The sequence below is a fragment of the Lampetra fluviatilis genome, chromosome 2, assembly GCF_964198595.1.
Source record: "Lampetra fluviatilis chromosome 2, kcLamFluv1.1, whole genome shotgun sequence".
NCBI lineage: Eukaryota > Metazoa > Chordata > Hyperoartia > Petromyzontiformes > Petromyzontidae > Lampetra > Lampetra fluviatilis.
The window spans coordinates 21,621,626-21,634,132 of NC_136276.1; the positions used below are offsets into that span (position 1 = coordinate 21,621,626).

The 12,507-nt window shown below is 47.4% G+C and overlaps 1 protein-coding gene across 1 annotated transcript in view; it reads left to right on the top strand.

Annotated features, from left to right (window-relative positions):
• The window catches only part of LOC144944084 (integrin alpha-8-like), a 128,456-nt gene that overhangs the window by 78,981 nt on the left and 36,968 nt on the right, over window positions 1–12,507 (top strand). The window contains exons 21-23 of the mRNA XM_078872152.1: window positions 1,211–1,303; window positions 6,087–6,166; window positions 12,239–12,319. Of these exons, the coding sequence (XP_078728278.1) occupies window positions 1,211–1,303; window positions 6,087–6,166; window positions 12,239–12,319 (254 nt within the window). The remainder of the gene's footprint in view (window positions 1–1,210; window positions 1,304–6,086; window positions 6,167–12,238; window positions 12,320–12,507) is intronic.

Consider the following 12,507-nt stretch of genomic DNA (forward strand, 5'->3'; position numbering starts at 1 on the left):
CTTTTTGTTTGCATTTTGACTGCTTGTGTTGTGGTTATTGAAAACATGATGCCTTGTATAAAGGTGTCAGTTTTTGTACCAGTTGAAAGGGTAAAAACCTACTACTATATTTTGTCACTGGTAAAGGAGATGTCTCATAGTGTAAAATAACCTTTGTGAGTTGCAAAGTGTCGCACGGCTGCACCGAAGGGTCCGGTGCAGCGTGAAGCGACTGTGAAAAAGAGCTTCATAGCTTATCGGGTTCTTCCAGGATAAATAAAGATTCTGATTCTCATTCGACTCGCCAAAGGGAAGTGTGTGATTGTTGCTGAGCTGGGTAACTTTTATGCGTTTGTGTTTTCTGCGCGTCTTTTTTTGACTTTCCGCTGAATCGTACGTCATGGTGCCGTTTGCATTCTGTTCCACGATTTCACGTATTGTCGTGTATAGTATTCCATGGTTGCTGACGAACTTGCCATCCGCGATTTTTGGCTGTCTGCAACTCTACACGACTGCATCGAGTGAGAGAGAGAGATAGAATGTGATGCGACAAAGTGATGAGATAGAATGTGATGCGACAAAGTGATGAGATAGATTGATGAGATAAAGTGATGGGAGAGAATGTGGCGTGACAAATTGATGAGATAGATTGAATGAGATAAAGTGATGAGAGAGAATGTGATGCGATAAAGTTATGAGATGTAGCATTGAAGTTTTTATTTATTTATTTAAGGCCATTATCATTGTCTGTGACATTTGCTATTCGTGAGCATCTCTGGAACATATCCCTCGCGAATAACGAGAGAATTCTGTATGTCGGTGCAATGTGAATGTGCGGTGTTGGTATGAATCACTGTTGTACTCGTACGCGTACAAATAAATAACTGGCCACACCCTGCTGATGAGACTCGGAAAGTCGATACTAGTCTGGGTTTTGCAGCTTAAACTAATTTTGATAGAAAACAGTCTTCCTCCATTGGTCGATAAAACTAAATATGACAAATTTTTCCCCAGTCAAACAGAGCCGTGCGTATTGATACAATAAACAATAATAATGCATGTGCCTGGTGAAAAAAAAACCAAATCATAAAAAGCAGTTGTATTTCAAACACAACTTGCTGTTAAAACAAACAATTCCCCGAGCATGTGGCGGTGGCGGCGGCGTCGTCTGTAACCCTGCTGCCCGGTCTTTCCCCCCCGCCACACCCCATCGCCCCCTGACGCCGCACAGTCGCTGACTTTGCTGAGCTGCTCCTACAAGGCTGAGAATGCATCCCGGAGCGTTCTGTGCGACCTGGGCAACCCCATGGCCGGCCAGAGCAGCGTAAGTCTCGCCGCAGCACGCGTTCGCCCACGGCTCACCTCTGGATTTATCACCTCAGCCTTAATCCCAAGCTCTCCTCCCAATACTCCCACAGCCTTAATCCCCAGCCATTCATCACGCCTCAAACTACTTCCTGCCCTCACACCGAGCCTCGACACCCAGACCTTATTTATTTTATTCACAATTTCATGCTCAAATCACTTTCTCGCGGACTCTAATCCCAGCGCTGAATCCCGGGCCTTGACACCAAGTTTTTCCCACCTCGAACTCCCTGCCCTGGTAAGCGATGTGTGCCATTGGAGCAGCAGAATAGACTCGGAGAAGCATTTTTTTTATTGTTCCAACGCTTCTTTTACGCTTGTATTTTTCGCCAGAGTGGCCTGGTGATTGGCCACTCGCTGTCACAATCAGATTAACCGTGTTTACTGAACAAAATGCTTTGTTTGCTCGATGGATCTCTGCACTCTATATGGGGTGCATCCTACTCTGCTGCAGCCATATGTTCCACGTCCCACTGTGCGTGCTCTGCTGGCGTGTAGCAAGGAAATCCTCTATTGACAGCATGTTAAACATTGTTATGGGACTATTCATCACAGTCCTACTGCTCTTTATAGTTTACGCTTCACCAACCCTGCATGCAGCAGGGTGGCGCAGTGGTAACACCCGTGCCTCACCGCAAGAAAGCGCCTGGGTTCGATTCCTGACTCGGGTGCCTTTGTGGGGCGTGTGAGTTCTCTCCCCCTGTTCTGCACGAGGTTTCTCCGGGTTCTCCAGTTTCCTCCTATAGAAATCAAACATACATTTCAACTGGTGTTGCCCAAACACTCACAACGCTAGAAAAATTATCCGCAAGTTACTCAATTTGGATTGCACAGAGCCAGCCAGCCACAACAGCAGTAGCGTCGTACAAACTTGTCAGGACCCTCCTGAAACAGAGCCTCGAGTCTCGCGTGAGGCTCCACGTGGCAAGCGAACGTGACGAGTGACGCCGTGATGCAAATGCCATTCACGCCTTGCCCCGCTACAGTAATTCAGACGCAGGCGGGGGGGGGATTGAGCATTCGCCGTTGTCACAGAGGAGGGGAATTGAACTGCTCCACCCTGCCGCTGCTACAGACTCACAGGGACGATGACGAAGGCAAGCCGACCACGGACGAGAAAATAAAACTGAAATTTTTGAGATAATTATTTTTTTCAATCCAGGGATTGCTCCACATTTAAGGGTCGGTGGTAAACGTCACTTTGCCAAAGAGCCATCGTACATACAGCATGGGAAGTGCGGCCAATGTTCCAGTAAACAACACGGCAAGTTTCGACTGCTGTGATTTTCACTCACCCACCCGTGCTGTTTTCGTTTACTAACTCAAGCTCATGGACATGCTCATTTATCCAGCCCCCACCGGTCCCTGCACGCCACAAACCCTCCCCCTCTCCCCACCCGTGAACTCCTGCAGCCACGACTCTACACCCCCCCCCTCCCGTGCCTATTTAAAGCCACAACAGCCGATCATTATTTCTCACCTGATGACGGACGCTTGTGTTGCGACCGAAACGTCGTATTCTTTATTATTTTTCTATCCACGTGACTTTACCGAAAGAACCGGAGAGTATGAACAACGGGATTTGAGATGAAAGAGCTCCGGGGGGGGGGGGGGGTGCGATTTGGCAGCGCGTCATCGCCAGGTCTCCTGCAGCCTCTGTGACGCAGCCACCACTGGGGCTCCTCGTTGGCACCTCGCAGAGAACAATACCTCCTGTCCCGAAGAGCAGACTGCCTTGTTGTTCTGTGGGAGACGGAGACTTCTGCAGACAGGCGATTGTGGAATCCCTCACTCGGTGGCGAGATGTTAACTACCTCGCCTGGTATGCATGAGGTCGTGGGCTCCATTCCAACCCTGACGCCTGCTGTATATTTGGAGTTTGCGTGTCTCACTCTCTGTGGTCGTGTGGATTTTTCTCTGGGTCCTTTTTCCATCCACATTTAGAATCAACATCACGCGATTAGAGCATTTGGCTGCTACTCTACGTGATGAGCTACTTTGTTGAACTATCATTTGTGGCCAGGTCGCTTCTGAAAAAGAAGGATATAGTTCAGTAGATGGCCTTACCTGGCTAAATACAAATTTGTTTAAAATTAAAAAGAGATTAGTTTCATGTCGGTCCATTAGATATTCTAAGTCTGCTTCACTCGTGTTTTAATCACGTCTTTAAACTCACCTATTTGTACAGACTTTGCCTGTAACTTAAGATTTGAAAACCACGTATTTAATCGCTTTTATCATAGTTTTTATTTAATTTGATACGAATGTCGGGTGTAGTCGTTGATATGGTTATTAACAGCTTTCTAATTCGCTTAGATTCAATCTATACTTGTGAGTATAGTTTATCTCTATGTACAGTGCTTTGAGACACTTTAATATGAAAGACGCTTTGTAAAATAGAGGTTATTATCATGATTATTATTATCCACGCTCGGGCAGTCACAGATGTAGGCTTATCGGACAAAAGTTCCTCTTCAAGGCCGCATTCAATAGAACATACTTATTCGTGATTTTTGTCAAGTTTAATATGCATGTGTGTTTTACATGTTAAATACTAATAATATGAATGTTTGAGATTCATATAGCGTCGTGGTTCATACAAATTTAATCTCACAATCGCTGAGGAACCACAGGGAGCGAGGCAGCCAGGCAGTGAGCCGGTGCAAAAAAGAAACAAGTAAACCCGTAAAAACAAAGTTTTTCACTCTAAATCCTTTATATGCGTGGCGGCTAGAGTCCTCTCGTCCTCTGGCTTGAGATGGCTGCCACCTATGGGTCAGATGATTGCATTGCACCATTAAGCAATTGGTAATTAAATATAATATTTTTGTCCTAAAAAGTGTAAAATTTTGGAAAAAAATTTTCACGAACATTAATTGTCACGCACAACGAGTCTGTGTGGAAAATGTCAGCTCGATTGGATCACGGTAAGTGGGTTAAAAAACGACCTAAAGATTTGCACGGTCCTAAGCAAGCAAGCGAACTTAATATAAAGGATTAAAAAATGGCCCAAGCTCTGCAGTTCTCTATATATGAAGACATTTTCAGCCAGATAATGAGTGTTCATACGTGTGGGAGGAAACCGGAGAGGGCAGCCACTCTATCCCACACAGATGACATTAGTCCGCACTTTGCTGTACCAGCGATCCACGGTACGGCACCCCCTCGATGCCTACGGAAAGGGAGTTTCGCACCATCTGTGCGGTGATCCACCAAGCCTCGCTGCTGCCTCTACAGCGCCGGTAAACGTCTGTGTAGACCCAGCACGGCGCACACGTGAGGAGTGTCATGGTGCGTCGACCCATCGATCGGTAGCGATGCTTAAAACTCAGGATGGCATTCATTGAACCGCGTGTGGAGAAAATCTCTGCTTTTCAATATTGCGCCTTTTATATGACGTTGCATTTAAGCTAACGGAATCTGTGCAAAATTGAGACAGAAAACTAAATACAAATGAGAAAGTAAAATCTAGAGACAAAACTTTTGTTAGCAAATCCAGGCCTAGAATGGTGACTTCATCAATTCGCTGGGTGAATTGGTGCACCCCGATTATTTTACTTGCATGCTCTTCAAAAATGCAGGTGTTTCTGAATAATGGAAAGCCAGTCGATTTGTCAACGCGGCCCAAAGTTGAGACTTTGAAAACGAAACATGAATTGAGCGCGAAATGTTCGTGAAGTGAAGACCCCCGGGCAACAAACCTAAACTAAACTTTTTTATTTTATTTTACCAGCTAAGGTCCACTCAGCTGTTTTTCAGAAGCGACCTGGCCACAAACGATCCCCCAGTGAAGTGGCTTATCGCCACGTGGAAATGTATTGCAGCCAAATACTCAAAACGCGTGATGTTGATTCTAAATGTGGAGGGGAAAAACCGGAGGACCTGGAGACAAATCCACAACGGGGGGGGGGGGGGAACACACAAACTCCAAAATATACATGCACCGTCAGGGTCAGCATCGAACCCGCGGCCTCCTGCATACCAGGCGAGGCAGTCAACATCTCCCCAGCCACCGTGGCGCCCCCTAACCCCTGCGTCGGACTGAGACGACGGCACCCGGAGAGGCGCCGCGTGGAGGAGGGGGCCACCCGCATGTGGGGCCGTGCCTCTGCTCGCCGTCTCCTCTCTCCACGGGAAATCACAAGCGGCTGCCTCGTGGCAGGAAATTGGCTCGCGGCTGACCCCGGTCAATCGCAGGAGACGTCAATCCCAGAGGCAGGGCCTACATGTAATCGAATGTGCGAGGAATAACAACGCGGTAATACCTTAATGGCTTCGTTTACAGTACGTCTTATCCCATGTTTACCTAAGGGGCCGTCCATAAATGACGTCACGCACCTAGGGGGGGGGGGGGTCAGACATTTGTGACGAGGGGGGGGGGGGGGTGAGAAATGTGACGTCACATCAAAATGCGCAACTTTAAATAAATATAGACAACACGTTCTACTTAATTAAATAGACTATTTAATAAATGTTTCTCCTACAACATCAGAGTGCAGCGCCACATTAAATACGTACTACAATGACAATAGTTTAAAGCGATTTGAAGCATGTTTTATATTTGGGGGGGGGGGGCAGAGCTTTGTGACGTCATATTTGAGGGGGGTTCTGACTTTTTGTGACGCCGTGTGACGAAGGAGGGGGGGGTCAAAAATCGTCCAAAATCGCGTGACGTCATTTATGGACAGCCCCTAACCGCCGCCACCCCTCCTCCCCGCGTGTCCCTTCCCATCGTGCTGCAGATAGCGCTGGGCCTGCGATTCAGCGTCAAGCGGCTGGAACAAGCGGGGCCCAACGTCACGTTCGAGGTGTTCGTCAGGAGGTGGGAGCCATTGTGACGCGCAGCAGAGCACGCGCGTGCTGCGCGCACGTGACCGGACGTGCACGCTGGGAGACACGGGCGGGCAGGGTGGGGGGGGCGGGCCCGTTGTTTATGTGGCCAAGAGCCCGAAAGGTAGCTTGGATATGTGGGAAGAGTAATTGAATTACACTCACTGAGGTTAAGAACCAGGCTACATTATAGACTGCCAATTCGCTCGCTGAGGTTAACAACCAGGCTACAGTCTACATTATAGACTGCCAGTACACTCACCCAGCTTAATAACCATTGCTAAAGTCTACGTTATAGACTGGCAATACACTCACCAAACTCAATAACCAGGCTACAGTCTACATTATAGACTGCCAGTACGCTCGCTGAGGTTAAGAACCATGCTACAGTCTACATTATAGACTGCCAGTACACTCACTCAGGTTAATAACCAGGCTACAGTCTACATTATAGACTGCCAGTACACTCACCAAACTTAATAACCAGGCTACAGTCTACATTATAGACTGCCAGTACACTCACCAAGCTTAATCACCAGGCTACAGTCTACATTATAGACTGGCAGTACACTCACCAAGCTTAATAACCAGGCTACAGTCTACATTATAGATGCCTGTACACTCACTCCGATTAAGAACCAGGCTACTGCAGTCTACATTCGCGTTTATTTTTTATTTACTTTATTTTTATTATATTTATTCACTTCATTTTGTATTATTTTTTTTTCTATCTACGTGACTTTACCGAAAGAACCAAGGAATAATAATTGAATAATTGCAATTCAAATACACAGACGAAAGTACAAAGGTCTCTTTCACAATGGGGGGGAAAATCAAATAAAACAACATTTTAGCCGCTAAGCCCATGAGTCTTACAAATCTGGTTGTGAGTGTAACTGCTCGATTTAGGTTATGAAATAAAGTCGAAGCTACGTCCTCTCGGGAATGATGCGGGTTCCTAAACATCCGCTTTACTGTACACGGCACGCTTTTATTATTTCTTGTTTGCAGAAATTACAGTGTATTTGTTATTGGTGGGAAACCAGCGGATTTGCTAATGCCCTGAGAAAACGCCACTTCCTTTACATATTGTAAGTTTTGATATGTAGCTGCAGGAGACGATTTTCCAAGCCTCTTTAGGAAATCAAAATTAGTCTGATTTTCGTTGACAATCACACTCGGGGGCTTGCGTTGTTCGGCGACATTCCAGGACTAAATCACGTGGCCCGTCCTGTCACAAAATAATCACCAAGTCCGAATCACTGCACCAGATTGAATTGAATTAAATGATGACGTCACCCTGATGCTGCTCTATTTAAGACCGGAAGCAACAGGAGAGCTTCACCATTCTTGCCCGATGAAGCTGATTGTAATTATCAGCGAAATGTCGTACTCAAATTAAAAAATGCTGTTGATTCTCTCTTCAGCACACCGGTGGACTAAATAAGTGAATTTTTTGTCCTTTGAAAAAGTGACACATTTTTTACTGTTTGGCCGTGTTGGGTGGTGGAGGGTTACGACACATTTATAAATAACGCGATCTGACCCAAAAACCTACATTATGAATCACCAATTCCGTTTTGCAATATAAGTGATGAAATAAGGAGACAATGCATCTTCCCATATCTGTCTCTCCACATTAGGAAATAAAAGTATGGGTTTGTTTTCACACATCCCTTCAGCCTCACGGCTTTCTGGGAGTGCTGTATTAAATCAATGCTGAAAGAATGCAATCCCAGATGACGGAATCTGTAAATATATGTTCTATATCTTCATGTGGAGAGACATAGAGAAAGGAGGCAGACAGTGTGCTTATTAATTTGGCAATACTAAAACTATTTACAATATTTTTTTACCAGGTTAAGGCCCATTGAGCTATGTAGCTCTTTTTCAGAAGCGATCTGACCACAAATGATAACTCAACGACGTGTCTTGTCACGTGGAAATCTACAGCAGTCATACGCTAAACACACGTTTATAAACGTTGAGGGAAAAAAACGGAGGACCCGGAGAAAAATCCACGGAACCATGGGGAGAGAGAACAGGCAAACTCCAAATATACAGGCATCGTCAGGGTCGGCATCTAACCCATGACCTCCTGTACACCACGCGAGATAATTAACATCTCGCCATTGAAAATACCAATTGCATTTGTAACGCAATGCGGATGACGTCCCGACACACAGAATATTCCTTTTGATATGACTCGAGTTGGCAGCAGAGGGAATAACACACTGATTACACTTTTCAGCTGTTAAGCCAAATTATATAAATAAATAAACCACGTCCACATGGAAGTGTTGTCAGCAGTGGGTACATTTAACTCGAGACCCTCTCCCGCACGCAGGGCCATGTTTGTTATTTCTAGCTGCTGGTGCCGCAAGTCTCCAAGCCATAGCCTCCATTTTGTTCTTCGGAATCAAAGTTTCTCGCGGCGGCGGCTACGTTGTCCTGCGGCTAAATAAACTCGCCACTCGCCACACCGCACTCTGAGACATGTTTGATGATGATGAAGATTGCTAAGTTTACGTGTACATTTAGATGCTCCCCTTGGTGAGATCTCTCTCGCCTGGTATGAAAGATGTGGTGGGTTCGATCGTGAGCCTAACGATTGTAGATTTGGAGTGGTCATGTGTATTTTTTCCTGGGTCCTCTGGTGATTTACCTCAACACATTTAGAATCAAAATGCGTTGAGATTATTTGGCTGCTTTAAATTTCCACATGATAACCACTTTCGTTGAGCTATCATTTTTGGTCAGGTCGCTTCTGAAAAATAGAGCTATTCGCTCATTGATGCTGAGGCTGCCTAGCAGATGCCCATACCAGCTGCTTTTACACACGATTATCTTTGTCATCTTCGTCACAATATGATACCTACTGCAATGTATCTGCATTGACATTAGCACGAGAGTTACCGGACTCGGCACAGAAGTGATGCAGCTTGAATTTTAAATGTTAGTTTAAATGTACACGTGTGGAAGATGGAGGCCCGCCTTAAGCAGCCCGAGGGGGCATCGTTCGGCTCCTTGTGGTGGACTGATGGCCTCTAGAAAATTGAGGTGGAACTGCTCCCAGATTTACACACAGATGAATTCCGCCATTTGTGGGGATTGCATTCGGCTGAATGCATTCCCCACAGAGGGAGGGAGGAGTTAGAATTGAGCTGGAACACGGGCAGAAACTTTGGAGTGACCGTCAGTTTATGGTGTGAGTTTCTCTACGTGAAAATGCCGAATCCTGAACGCGGTGAGAGGCGATTGGGAGGCTCCTCTATTCTGACAAAATGAGTTATAAATCCCCCCCCCCCAGAATGAAGTGCGTCACGGCAAAAAGCCATCGATGCAGCCACTGCGGCGATGGTTTTTACGTTGGGCCTTTAGGTGCACATTCCACGGATGAAGAAGTTGGCCGTGGTTTGGGATGGTCGTGCACTGGCCTCACACTGAGCCCGCACACCTCAGACCTCAGTGGTCGACTGTAGCAACAGTTGCAGGATGGCAACTTGTGTTGCTATCAGTGGCATTGGTTGCGATGACCTCGTGACCCTGTCCGTGTTTATTTAGATACAAGTCGTAAACGGTAGCGGCCTAGCGTTTGCTGATAGGATCACGCGCTGTGGGAGGTGAATTACCCGGTTCGCTGATGATGGCTGTGTATGTGTCATTGTTCACCAATGTACAGTACAACGTTCCGATGACCCTGCTCAATAAGTGAAAGCAGTCCGCTGTTGTTGGTGGCCAACACTTTTTTTTCTTCCCAAAAAGGTTTTTTTTGGGTGTTCTCCAGTCATCAACGTGGGCTCGACGAGATGTCTCTGCCTCGTCTCTAAAATAATTTAGAATTCACATCAGTCGGTCAAGCTTCAGTCAACCGTTGGGGTTCATTTCATCTCCGGGTTAAATAACGACGCTTGCGTCCTATCCATGCGTGTTGGTCGCATTGTTTGGTGATGCAGCCGCGTTGGCAGTGGTGCGCACAAACACTTACTTACAATTAACTCGACACATTCGTCAATAATACTTTGGCATTAAAATAAAATAAAAACGATATCATAGGTGACGATTTGGGCAACGGGCCCCCTTCTTCGGAGCTAATCGTGGATGTGTTGAGTTAAAAATTTACTTAAAACATTCGTGACTGCAGGAATTCACATTCTTTGGTTCTTTCGGTAACGTGGATAGAAAAAATTATAATAAAGTGAATAAAATAAAATATAAATAATAGAAAGTTTTTTTTAGGTGTTGAGTTGTTTATTTTTATTCGGGAGGGGTGCAGTGGTGCTCCCTGATGTGGCTTTCCAAGCCTCCTCCCAATTCACTCGCCGGGGCTCATGAAAGCACGGAGTCGTTGTACGAAGCGCAAGAGCTATTGTGCACACGCTGCAGCCGCTCCCATCTCTGTAGATCCCATCCCGCAACTTTGTACGGCCCAGTCCGCACTTTGCGGAATGATTTCCCTGCTTTGCAGAGAGGGTCTGCAAGGAGGCTGTGAGCCATGTGAATTAGTTGACACGTGTGTGTGTGTGTAGTGGTGATACGCGCTGGGGTAGGGATCGTGTGCCAGCGCATAGTGATTGGCTGTGTGTGTTTGTGACGCGCGCTGACGGTGAAGGATCAGGGGTCAGCGCGGGGTCGGGGGTTATGAGGCAGTGATTGGTTGGGTATGAGTGACGCGCGCTGACAGCGATGGGATCCTGGGGCAAGCGCGCGGGGATTGGTTAACTAAGGGGGATGCTCACGTCGAGGTCCGCATACGCTCCGTCTCCCGTGAGCGGGGGCTATATAAGGTGGTGCGCACAGGCGCACGGGGAGCGAGTGACCAGCGAAGACTGAAGATGGAGGAGGAAGAGATAGGGCCCTGCGGTACCTAGTCCCGCTGTCCTGTAGGGGCCGGGGCTCTGTGTGACCCAGAGGCGGAACCCTGGGACCCGGGGCCGAGCGTCCGTGAGAGGGCCGGCCCTTGGGACTCAGAGGTTGTGGCCCACGCCCAAGCTGGGGTGGGCCTGTAGGCTCCACGGACGTTACGGGGCGGAATGCAGTGTGAGCCATAGTAACTACACGTGTCAAGTGAAGTGTGTGTAGTCAGAGGCATAGTAACTACACGTGTCAAGTGAAGTGTGTGTAGTCAGAGGCATAGTAACTACACGTGTCAAGTGAAGTGTGTGTAGTCAGAGGAATAGTGACCACACGTGTCAAGTGAAGTGTGTGTAGTCAGAGGAATAGTGACCACACGTGTCAAGTGAAGTGTGTGTAGTCAGAGGAATAGTGACCACACGTTGTATCGTGACAAGTCAAGGTTTAATAAAAAGTGTGCTACCCGTCAAGTGGTTTCCTGCCGTCATTCCAATACTTCATGTGTATAATGTGTGTGTGTATAATGCGTGTGTGTCACCCGACCCTGCCGCTGTACGGTGATTTGTCTGATATCTGTGGGGGCGCTTTTGGGCTCTGCCCATTTGGCTCACATGAACGACCTCCTCGAGACAAGTTCCTCAATGCAGTGAGCGAAATGTGTGTGGGGAACGTTTCCGCTGCACCGCATTCCGATCTGCTCTGGAATCGGGCCTGACGATTGTTCAGCCACGATTATGTTTAGGTTCTCTGTCATCTCTGTCATATCATGCCAAAGTGCTGGTTCATCGATTTAAACTAAACTAATTGATCTAGTTGTTTTATGTTACCAGAAAAAGCCCACTGAGCTATGCGCTCTTTGTCAGAGGGCACCTGGCCATGCATCGAAGTGGCTTCATCATCATCATCGCCGCTTGTGGGATTGCATAGCAGCAGCCACATCATCTGAACGCGTATTTCTAAATGTGGAGGTAAAAACGGGAGGACTCTAAGAACAATACATGCGACCACTACTGGGAGAGAGAGAGAGAGAAACACGCAAACTAAAAATATACAACAGGCATCGTCATGGTCCGGTATCAAATCCACGACTCTTTGCGTGCTCGGCAACGGAGACAACATTTCCCCTCCACCACCGCCGCAGAGTCCCTGTTGCCTCGCGCTGTGCGAGCATCCTCATCCGCGTCGCCCCCTTGTCTCCCTGCCTGTGCAGTGCGAACCAGGAGCCCCACGAACACGTGTTTGAGGCTGTGACGCTGCCCGTCAGGGTCTCCGCTCAACTCGACCTCCGTGGGTAAGACTTCTCGCTCTGCCGACTTCTCGCTGCGTCGGCTTCTCGCTGCGCGGGGCTAAAGCAACACGGCCTGGCCTCTGCCCCGTTGAGTTCACAGCTTCACGCCGTCCCACCCTCGCGAGTGCAAAGACAACAGTCCCCCGTATGGCCTCAGCAGGCTTTTGGGGCAAGTGCTGTAGCGCCTTTGA